The following is a 10,119-nucleotide window of genomic DNA, read 5'->3' on the forward strand; positions in this document are numbered from 1 at the left end:
CACATACTGCAGAGGATGAACCAGCAAGTCAAGATCTTATCAGACTAATGATCCAATTTAGGCTTGTAAACTCCTCTTGGAACATTATTCACCCCTTAGCCTTTGTCTGTGCATTCATCTTTAAACTACTAGACACACTTTCCTGTAAAATCAACCAAACCCACTTTGAACATTGTTTGTCAACTGAAAAACAAACAGGAATTGTTTGCAAATCAAGATACTAGTCCTTTGCAGCTAATATTTTGCAACAAAAGAAAGAGTTGCCATCATTTTGAGTCAAACTTTTATATATATATTTAAAAAAAAACACAGAGAACACAAAAGGGAAAATGGAGAAAAAAGTTGCTTGGGTAAGCTAAAGTAGATGTAACCCAAACTGTATGCAGTGCCACTGTATTAGTAAATAATTTCTGCTGATCCAAGCAGAATATAGTAAAAAAAAAATTTACACAAGGCTTAGTAGAAGCACACTCTTTCCTATTCTAAAGTATGTGCCTCTTGTGATGTCATTGACCCAAATATAAATAAAGCAGAAATAGAAAGTTTTTCTGTGTGCATCACACAAACATTGAATTTTTCTCATATATGTTTACACCGTCACCGTGTGTCTTTTAATGGCAAGGAAAATACACCCTAGCATGGTAGCTTTAAAACCAGTGAAGATGTTATAAATCCAACCTCACCCGTTCAATTAACCTTTCGCCTAGTACACCTGTGCGCCAAGACATAAGTATGTTTCAAACAGATGTGGCGAATGTGTCAATATGACTGCAATCCATCTGAACATGAAAATACTCACTTGCCGATCACCTCGCAAAGCTCGTACACATCCTCGAACAGCACGTCGTCGTCCGCCATGGTCATCGAGGCAAGCTGGGATGCTCTCCAGAAGAAATCCCACCCACCGGGGTTTGGAAGTAATCAATGTCAGCTTAATTTCTTTGTCAAGTGAGGTTACTGCTGTGTCGGGAAAACACGCAGCTGCTAACGCAAAACCCCTAAAAAACAAAAATTAACGAGAACACAAATAGCCACTAAAATAAACCGAATTAGCCGGTTAGCCGCATTTAGCTGGCGACCCAGGCTGTCAGTCTTCGGCCCCACCTTCTCCCGAGCTCCGCTCCTGGTGGGCTGGCTAAGCCGTAACCACAGACGAGACCCCAGGGCGTGGAGATTTCCTCGGTCGTTGGAAGAAGAACACCCCTTTTAGCATTGCCTCGGGTGTGTACCCCACTGGCGAAGATTATTGCACCCGCAGCAGCATCCACAGACACGTCCCGTGCTCCGACCCAAGATGCTGCCTTTCGCCGCAAGCTAACGGGACTCTCGAGAAGGGTTAGCAAGCTAGGTTAACGGGAGCTAGCAGTCGACAGAATCACCGGTTGGTGTATCACAGATGGCTTATCCCCACCGAAAAAACGCTATGAGCTCGGGCTGCAGTGTGCTTCAGCTTCCCGAGCCCAAATTGAAGCCCTTCGCGACCATGTCCACAGCCTTCTCTGTTGCATAGACCGCTTGTGCTGGAGAATATTAAAATTGTACCGTGAAGAAAAAAAAACCCACTCGTTGCTCTCGGGTTTTACGCTTCCCAAGATGCTGACTGGCTTTGCCTGGCTGTTTTTTTTTTTTTTTTCGCGACTTCCAGAAATGCCAGACTCCTCCCTCTGTCGACCAGACAAGTGGTCTTTCCAGAGCCAAAATGGCCACGAAGAAAAGAAGGCCCACACACGGTTTTTTGTAGCCTAACTTGAGCCAATATGGCGTCCTGTTGTTGCGCACTACATTCACAGTTTCATGCTAATCTCTCCAATGGTTCCAGTCAGTGTATCCCGCGCAGGCGTCAAACAGCAAAATCTCATCACCTTACGTCAGCCTTTCCCCTTCTTATCACCATCATTTTAACAGACTCTGTGCTACGCTCGTAATTACATTTTCTGTCAATCATAGCCATTTCCACACATTAAGGCTACTTGCTGAATAATTAAACGGATATTGTCTGCACTTGGACAAAAATGAGGTATAAGCAGAAATGTCAGTGATTCCCAAATTCCCATGGGTCATCAGGGACATGCCTCAAAACGGAGGTTTCCAATACTTGGGTAGCGGGCCCAATCAGTATCACGGACATCTCTGAAACCTGACATATTGTACAGCAGGGGTCTACAATTTAGTAAAATAAAAATAGTTGTTGCTGCCATCAGCATACGCATATAATTGAAACCAGAAGTGTACATATAAGAAGACATGCACCTTTTTTTCAATCACTGTCTGAAGTTAAAAGAGAGCCAATTTCTCTTGTTTTAAGTCAGAATTACCAAAATTATTTCTATTTGCCATGATAATGAGAGAGAAAACATACCCACAAATTTCCTTAAGGATTAAAATCAGAGTTATTAATTCCCCTGACATGTCTCTTTTCTCAAAATTCTACATATAAATACCACTTTATAAGACTTTTATTTATTTACTTATTTATTTGGAGTGTTTTACAAATGTATTAAAAATTTAAAAAGCAATAATTCCTACAGGATTGTAGGGGTCTCCATTTCATATTCTCCACAGATTTTTTTCTGTACACAATGCTTGGTTAAAGCATTCCGTGTATTCCTTATTCTTACACCCAGATATGAGATGCTGGATCGTTTTTAGGGCCTTTTTGCAAAGCCTGCAGTGAATAAGACTCATGCGAATGTTTATTGCTTGTTTCATAATTGATTATTGTATGATGTTTTTTATAATTGAAATCGCTTTCAACTGTCTTGTTTCAGAAAAGTCTATACAAATAAACATGATTTAACTGTAATGCTTCTTTTCTCAAGTGCTTTTAGTTTTACTCTAAATGTAACTCCAAGAAATCTTCCATGAAGTAATTTTTTTGTGTCATAAGTCCACAGGACATTTTCTAAAAGTACTGGGGATCATCAAAACAGATTGGTTTGCCTCGCTTTTTATAGTTTTGAGAGACAAAGATTGTAATGAACAAGGACATTGCTTGCCACTAGATGGTGCTGTGTATTTGGAGTATGTTCTGCAGTTTGTGTGAGGAGTGCTGCATCCCTCCTCACACATCCTCTTCAGGCTTCCACCATTGGTTGAACCTACCAGCTTGTACAAACCATTTGATTGGCTGTTGATGTGGTCATCATGCTATCTGCTGCTCAATATCCCTCCATTCAATGCTCAGTCAGTCAGAACACATAGACATACACAAACACATGAACTGTGCACATGTGGGACTAGAAACAATAAGTACAGCCAAAGCAGATGGATGAAAATCAAAAGAAAGTGTAAAGAAGCTGAAAAATGAGAACAGGCATACGGGAAAAAAGAAAGAAGAGCCCTGTTTCTATGGTAACATGGTTTCATGTGAAAGGGAGCTATAAAATATGCACACACGGCAATTCACATACAGGCGCAAAGATGGAGAGTCGCTAGATTAAAATGAACTTAAAAGAATACAAGTATCTACAACCTAACATTTAATGTTTTTCTTGCAAGAAGTAGATGATCATTTTGGTCAACTATTTAAATAAATTCTAGCAGTGAAGTTGTGCCCATCTGATTCAATGCCTAAACATTCACATTATATGCAAGAATTTTTTATTTTTTCAGTTTTAGCTTTTTGGACGGCTCACTTTTTACTTTTACTTAGTTTAAAAATATGTTGAAGTAGTGCTGCCCTTACTTGAGCACGTCTTGCTGGTCTTCTATTTTACCTACTTTTATTGTAATGTGACAATATAAGAAGTTAAAGAAGTCGTGATTTTGAATGGAATTTCAAACGTAGTGGTGTCGACTGAGCAGTAGATGGCTGTACCTTAAAGCGAACCGATGGAATGCTGGAAGACGAAGAAGAAGAAATTGAAGAAGAAGAAGTAGAAGACCGCGCGTTGTTCAAAATTAGCTTCCGGTGCACGTCAATACGTTGCTTGCCAACCGCCATAAAAAAGAAGAAGAAAGTAGAAAATTAGTTTCCGGTTTTTGTTACTGTTATTTTCCTCTGAGCCTTGGTCGGTAAACAGAGCATGGAGGGGTCTAGTGAAAGGTACAGTTTTTCAGTAATCTCTGGATTTTTAACTGGTGGTATTAATTTAGAAAACGACATTAAACTTGTCGTGTTTTTACAGCTTTCTCTGTGGGTCTCCTTGCACAGGGGGCGTCCAGCTAGTTTAATAGCTCACCACTTATTTTGCGTGAGGTACTCTTTGGAATGTTTTGAGTGTCTTTTATTCATCTCCGTTGACTTTATCATTTAAATCCAACAGATTTAAAACTAAATTACAGATTTAGTTTTCACATCACTTAATTCTTGCTTTCATTTGCTTTGGGCGACAATATTTTATGTCGGAGCAGAATTATTTTAACTTTGACTTTTCGTCAAATATTTATAGCACAATTTTCCGATAAAAATTGTGTTATAGAAAAGTTATGACTTCTACAGACAGTGGTTGTCAGACGTTTTCATCTATTCACTGTTGGCATAGCTTTATTAGCTGTCAACATGCGCGTTTCTTGTGCAAAAGTGTTTATTGTGGATTTCTCAAATTCTAAAAAGGTCGAGATAACATAGGGTCAATATATAGTTAATCAATATAATTACATCCACTGTAAAAAAAAAAAAAGACTCAAATTTTTGTGCTGTGGCATTAGATCAGACTTATTTCTTGTTAAAAGGCAGTTATGATCACTAAAATTATATCCTTTGGACAAATGCAACGTAATGCAAGCATTTATTCAAATGTAAAGTTTTAATTTACTACTAGGCCTTTAATCAGTTGGGAACGACAAATTGTTCAGAGGCACATAATCTGAGGGTGGAATGGCTGGAATGGACCTTAAATTTAGTGGGACGCTGGTAAATTGTCTTGATTAAATTCATTTTATTTGCCTTGCTTTCCCTCCTTCCCCCACATAATATGATCTATGATCTACCTAATCTGCCAAGAGCAGTTGTCAGAATTAAGGCAGAAGCTTGTTGACTTCCAAAGTAATTATAAGAATTCAAGTGTGCGCAAAGAACATCTTACAAACCAAAGTGTGAATTAGCGAGATGTTTTATCTGTCTGTAAAGTCTGTTCTTTGAAATGTCCTGCATCTGTTTTTGCTCTTCAGTGCAGGGAGGACTCCTCACAGCGGTGTTGTAAAGAGGAGGAGCAAAAGCCAGAGCTACCGGCGGTCAATCCGCACCTGCTTCGGCGTCGCATCAGGGCTTGGCCTGACGCCGGCGCTGACCGCACGAAGAATGAACACCAGCAGGAAAGCTCCAAGGTCCCAAAACATCACTGTGAGTTGTGCCTGGCTTTCACTTCGTTGGATGGTTCTGTTTGTTTCAAAAGTCATGGAGTGATGACCAAATTTTATTGATTTCAAAGGAAAAAGTGAAGCCAGAGCACCTGGCGTTGCTGGTGAAAACGGAGTGGCAGCTGTCGTACGTCACTCCTCTCTACCAGTTCAGACACACCCAGCTGAAGAGCTATTCCCGGCAGCTCTCTGCGTTCATTGCTGCAGAGAAGCAGCAGGGCCTGGCGGTGGAGGTGGGGGGGCTGCAGAACACCTTCAAAGTCTCCTTCTCCGTGCTGCAAGGGCTGGCAGAGACGAGCGATGACCCTGAGACTGTCCTCATCCAGGTAGTGACAGGACTCGGACGTGGAGGGTTTTCGGTTGCATTTCGTCATCCTGTCTCTGTTTTTCTTTTAAAGGTACAGTCGAAGCCAATGTTCGCAAGGCAGGAAGATCCACCGAAGACGGTTTGGAGTGGGTGGTTGTCCTGCATCAACGGTAACCCTGAATACCTTCAGTCGCTTCCTAAGGATTTTACCTGCCTACCTCTGTTTTGCAGTAAAGGGGCCGAGGGCCTGTCTTCTTTGGTCAAGTCTTGGTTACAGAGGACCTTTGACTGCTGTTTTGGGCCTCTGGACATCAACCAAACCACTCTGCAGTGGCTTGCTGCCTTATGGACTAACTGCCACATGGAAACCAACATCCAGAACTTGAAAATGATTTGGACTCTCCCAGTCTTGCCACCGCTACAGGTGACTTACACGGTCGACTCTGACGACGTGCTGGACCTGTGGAGAAGCACGAGGGAGAGTTCAGCGGAGAAGAGCAGGGAGGCGGAGGATGAAGTGTGCATCGACTTCTCTGAGGTGACGAGGTTCATGCAGGGACTCATGAACCACTTTTACAGACACTTCAGGGTGGACCTTTCAGCTGGGGAACTGAACCAAGTGTCCTCTGCACTGGGATCAGCCAAACTCAACGGCAAGATAAAGGTACTGTATTGACATAGTGTGTATATGTGCAGTGGTTGAAAGCAGGATTTCTCTCTAAATAAATGACAGATTCCAACTGGTTTCTTTCTCAGCTAATTAATTGAATATTTGTTCCCTTTCTTATGCATAATTTAATTTGCATTTGTTCTGGATTTCTTGACTCGTTACACCCTCGTGAAAATTTCATAACGGTACCTCTATTTAATTCATGATGGGAAAAACGTTGACATGTTCAGTACGTATTTTTTGCCACTATATTGACCAATTAGGAGTGATGCAGAATTTCAGGCATCCTGACTTGTGATGTACATGCGCTACACTATTTGAAGCAAATGTTTTCTTTTTATTTCAGGTTTCCAGTAGCAGATATCTAATCAGCATCTTCAGCCTGCTCACCGAATGTGCCCTCCTGAAAATGCCCATCTAGCTGTGACACTGAGCAGCCATCAGAAAAAACAGACTATAGGTTTGTTTTTTTTAGTTTCCGCTTTAATACAAACATAAGTGAAACCAGACATTTTTGGACTCGCACCTTCAGAGAAATTTAGTTTGCTCACAATTATGACGAGTGATGCTGAACCTTACTGGTGTTTCAAATACACACCTCCCTCAGTTTCGCACCTTTTTGTAAATACAGTGAGTATTTTACTTTATCTGTGACTTGATATGAATAAAAGCAAAAATGATTTTGTTTCATTTTGTACAGAATGTGAAATGTATTACCTTGACATGATTAGAAAAAAAGTGGAGCAAACAGTTGACATTTTCAAACCTTATTTCTTGTGTTCAGGTTTAAATCAGTTTTTTGGTCATCACTTTATCTTGTCCATCCATCCTCCCATTTGTTTGTGTATCCATAAGTTATAAAATCGTTTTGCTATGTTAAAATACCTTACACACCTAAAATGAACCACATCCATGTGGAGTTTAACTTGTGATTAGAACTGAACTCTCTCTGAAGAGGAGCCATGTATTATTTGAATTTTAAATGTATTTTCTATAGGTCATAATAGTTGTGTGATAATGAACTTTGAAATGATGTATGAGCATGGTTTTTTTTTTCTTCTAATCAAATATTTTTTAGTGAGAGGCATATGTAAATGTCCTGATCAAAGAGCAAACTTTAAGAAAACTGTGACTTTCAACAAATTCAAGCATATTTATTCCAAAAAGACCCAAATAAAACACAAAGAAGGTTATCAAAATCATGTCAAATATAAACAAACAGCAAAAAACACCCGCCTAAGATTTAGCAACATCTTCAGGAACAAATAATGATATCGCTAATTGCACTTATACAAAAAAAGGCAAAAAGGAAATTCAACAACTTAAGAGTAGAGTTTGACTGTTATAAACAACGTAACAACGCTGTTATTCCTACACAGACGCTAAAGGACTCTCAACCACTACAATAAGAGGCTTATGAGTCAAAGTTGCTGCTTTTCAGTAACCAGACACTTTCACTTTGTTTTTGATCTACAGTCTGATCATAATTACAGTTCAGTTGATGACCATCCAGTCATTTAAAAAGCATTTTGATCATGCTGTTTGGTGCGAAAATACACAATTCTTTGAGAAAACTAACTTTTCTAATATTCCAGCAACATAAAAAAGTAAATTCTTGGGATTAGTTGAGACACTCTTAGTGTATGAAATATGTACAGTTCTGATGAGAATTTAAATATTTACAATGATACCCACAGCAGTCAATTTCAGAATCTAAAAGAAAAGAAAACACTTGGATAAAGCAGGAGTGCCACTGTCACAACAGATCATGCTTACATATTTAACAGAACCCCTACTCTCACTTCAATAGACGCAAGGGGCAAAGAGGTAAACTATGGAGATAAATGTAGAGATGAGATTCACAGTAGATGGGAGGGTAATGTGTGAGCTGCAGCTTTAGGATGCCAGTCCCAAAAAGAAGCCGCCAACAAACCCGCTGGACAGGACGATGTTCCTCTTTATAAAATCTGTGGCCTGCAGGAGAATGAGGCAAAAAAGAAAACTTTCTGAATCAGGAAACATTTTGATGTAGCTGTTCTAACCTAACACTAGAGGGCACTGCTTTGTTTCAGATCAACACCACATTTAATTCTTATTTGAATGACAAACTTAGAAAAGGATAAATAACATCAGCAAGATTGATTTTTTTGTTTTTTGTTTTTTTAAAGGGGTTAAAAAAGAGCAAGCTTTGTTCCAGGTACCTTTACCTCCTCAATGAATGTGTTTATTTCAGGGGCTGCTTTGTTTGCTTTCTTCTTCAGATGCTTTTTTGCTTTGTTTACGTCCTTCTCCACCTTTTTCCAGTCCACCTCCACGTAACCACTGTGGTTAGCAATCTGCAGGAGGAATAAATCATAATCTGAATGTGAAATATAACAGAGATTGCTTCAACAGACAGAAAAAAAAGAACTGAAATGAATACAATTCTGTGCATGCACCCAGGCTCATGTCCACCCAGAGCCAGCACACGCAAAGCTACTCTTTCTGCTGTTAGGCAGTCGAGCAGCATGCTGTGCAGCTGGTCTCTTCACTTTTCATTTAAGTATTCCAAAGCATGCCACAACGTTTTTGTTTTTTTATTTTAGGGCAGCATACTCAATGCTTCCATGCCTTTACCTGTAAAAGAAGGAATCCTCCACCAATGGCAGTCGCCGCTATCTTCCCGACTCTTTGGAAAACATAGCCAGCACACCTGGACAGGTTGATAAGATAAGGAGTATTGGTTCTCAAACAGTAAAAGCCAAAATACAACCTTTTGCAGAAGTAGTCATTTTCTCTGCGAGTCTCCATATTTTGTTATGCATTAATAAGTTTAACTAAATTTTAGGATTTGATGTAATAGAACAACATAAAGCAGCTCAAACTTTCTGTTCAGTACAAACTGTATTTTATTGACATGTAACAGAATAATAGGAGCTAGTTTAAAATACAGAAAAACTACATGTTTTTTCTTCAAATTTAAGATTGCATCCTACTTTCTTTCTTTCACATGAAATTGATATATATACATATACTTCGATTTGTTTTGTTATAATCTGGACAAATAACATTTTCGATTGGTAGAACTTTTGCAAGGCATCGTATGTAATTCAGAACATTTAAACTGATATTATTGTCGACTTAATCGTTTAATTGATGGGAAATAATTGCATAGAGATTCTGTTTTAGTCGATCCACAATGTCCTTACCAGCCAGTCACCCCTCCCATCATGATCTGGGTGGCCACGGAATATTTCTCAGCAATCGGCCCGGAGTTGTTCCCAAACACCCGGCTCCACCACTGGTGCCTCCGGGCGTACTCTGTGAGGTCCACCACCTCATAGACCTCGTCTTCGCTCTCTGGGTCGTCCTGTCCTGCTGTGTTGTTAACCACATGAAATATTTTAGGCTGTTTCTGACCCTAAACTCAAGTGCTCGGTTCATACGTTATTTAATTAATTTTTTTTTTTTTATCAGGAGTAGCTAATATTAGCTAGGTATATAGCGAATAGCTCCCGGTGTGATGCGGGTTTGTTTTCACTGTGTTTGAAAGATATATTCCATTTCCAACACTAGGCTTTTATAGAAAAAGAATCAAAAAAATAATTTAGAACTGACAGTAATCCCAACAAGAACAGTTGCTAACCTTCTCTGTGGTCCCCCGTCGCCATTTTGGAGATACTAGTTATGTCACCGGGATGTTGACAATTCTAAGCCACGCCCACATCATGACGACTTCCCACGTCACGCGGTTAAAACGCTGTCATTTCATTTATTTACGTTCAGTGGTTTAGAAAATTATTGCCAAATTACATTCCTTCTTTCACTGTACTGAACATTATAGATGAAATAATAATAAATA

The 10,119-nt window shown here is 39.6% G+C and overlaps 3 protein-coding genes across 12 annotated transcripts in view; 1 reads left to right on the forward strand and 2 right to left on the reverse strand.

Annotated features, from left to right (window-relative positions):
* LOC122827184 (peripheral plasma membrane protein CASK-like) overlaps positions 1 to 1,875 on the reverse strand; it is a 31,137-nt gene extending 29,262 nt beyond the window's left edge. For 2 of the 9 annotated variants that reach the window (XM_044109826.1, XM_044109825.1), the window contains exon 1: positions 800 to 1,875. In XM_044109826.1, coding sequence (XP_043965761.1) covers positions 800 to 864 — 65 coding nt within the window. In that variant the 5' untranslated portion in view covers positions 865 to 1,875. The remainder of the gene's footprint in view (positions 1 to 799) is intronic. The other 7 variants (XM_044109824.1, XM_044109823.1, XM_044109818.1 and 4 more) reach the window with 6 other exon arrangements.
* Positions 1,876 to 3,841: 1,966 nt separating this feature from the next.
* Positions 3,842 to 6,980, forward strand: cenpl (centromere protein L). Its single transcript, XM_044109829.1, has 5 exons — positions 3,842 to 4,045; positions 5,113 to 5,284; positions 5,373 to 5,627; positions 5,700 to 6,272; positions 6,625 to 6,980. Exons 1-5 carry the CDS (start codon positions 4,026 to 4,028, stop codon positions 6,697 to 6,699), a joined length of 1,095 nt encoding a protein of 364 aa, XP_043965764.1. The 5' UTR covers positions 3,842 to 4,025; the 3' UTR covers positions 6,700 to 6,980.
* Positions 6,981 to 7,407: 427 nt separating this feature from the next.
* LOC122827187 (FUN14 domain-containing protein 1) lies at positions 7,408 to 10,064 on the reverse strand. 2 transcript variants are annotated; one of them, XM_044109831.1, is made up of 5 exons: positions 9,904 to 10,064; positions 9,467 to 9,635; positions 8,895 to 8,970; positions 8,486 to 8,614; positions 7,408 to 8,252 (listed from the first exon to the last, which is right to left on the reverse strand). In XM_044109831.1, the coding sequence occupies exons 1-5, from the start codon at positions 9,926 to 9,928 to the stop codon at positions 8,175 to 8,177; spliced, it is 477 nt and encodes a 158-aa protein (XP_043965766.1). In that variant the 5' UTR covers positions 9,929 to 10,064; the 3' UTR covers positions 7,408 to 8,174. The 2 variants fall into 2 exon arrangements, with proteins under 2 accessions (XP_043965766.1, XP_043965765.1); XM_044109830.1 differs by having other exon boundaries at positions 8,480 to 8,614.
* Positions 10,065 to 10,119: the final 55 nt, after the last annotated feature.

The sequence above is a fragment of the Gambusia affinis genome, linkage group LG24, assembly GCF_019740435.1.
Source record: "Gambusia affinis linkage group LG24, SWU_Gaff_1.0, whole genome shotgun sequence".
Classification (NCBI taxonomy): Eukaryota; Metazoa; Chordata; class Actinopteri; order Cyprinodontiformes; family Poeciliidae; genus Gambusia; species Gambusia affinis.

Excerpts from the sequence above, each read along its gene's own strand:
- LOC122827187 (XM_044109830.1), bottom strand. The coding sequence starts at position 9,928 with ATGGCGACGGGGGACCACAGAGAAG. Across the intron at positions 9,636-9,903 it reads GACGGGGGACCACAGAGAAG|CAGGACAGGACGACCCAGAG; the intron begins GTTAGCAACTGT and ends TTAACAACACAG. Across the intron at positions 8,615-8,894 it reads GAGGATTCCTTCTTTTACAG|ATTGCTAACCACAGTGGTTA; the intron begins GTAAAGGCATGG and ends TTCCTCCTGCAG.
- cenpl (XM_044109829.1), top strand. The coding sequence starts at position 4,026 with ATGGAGGGGTCTAGTGAAAG. Across the intron at positions 5,628-5,699 it reads CTGAGACTGTCCTCATCCAG|GTACAGTCGAAGCCAATGTT; the intron begins GTAGTGACAGGA and ends TTTCTTTTAAAG. Across the intron at positions 6,273-6,624 it reads AACTCAACGGCAAGATAAAG|GTTTCCAGTAGCAGATATCT; the intron begins GTACTGTATTGA and ends TTTTTATTTCAG.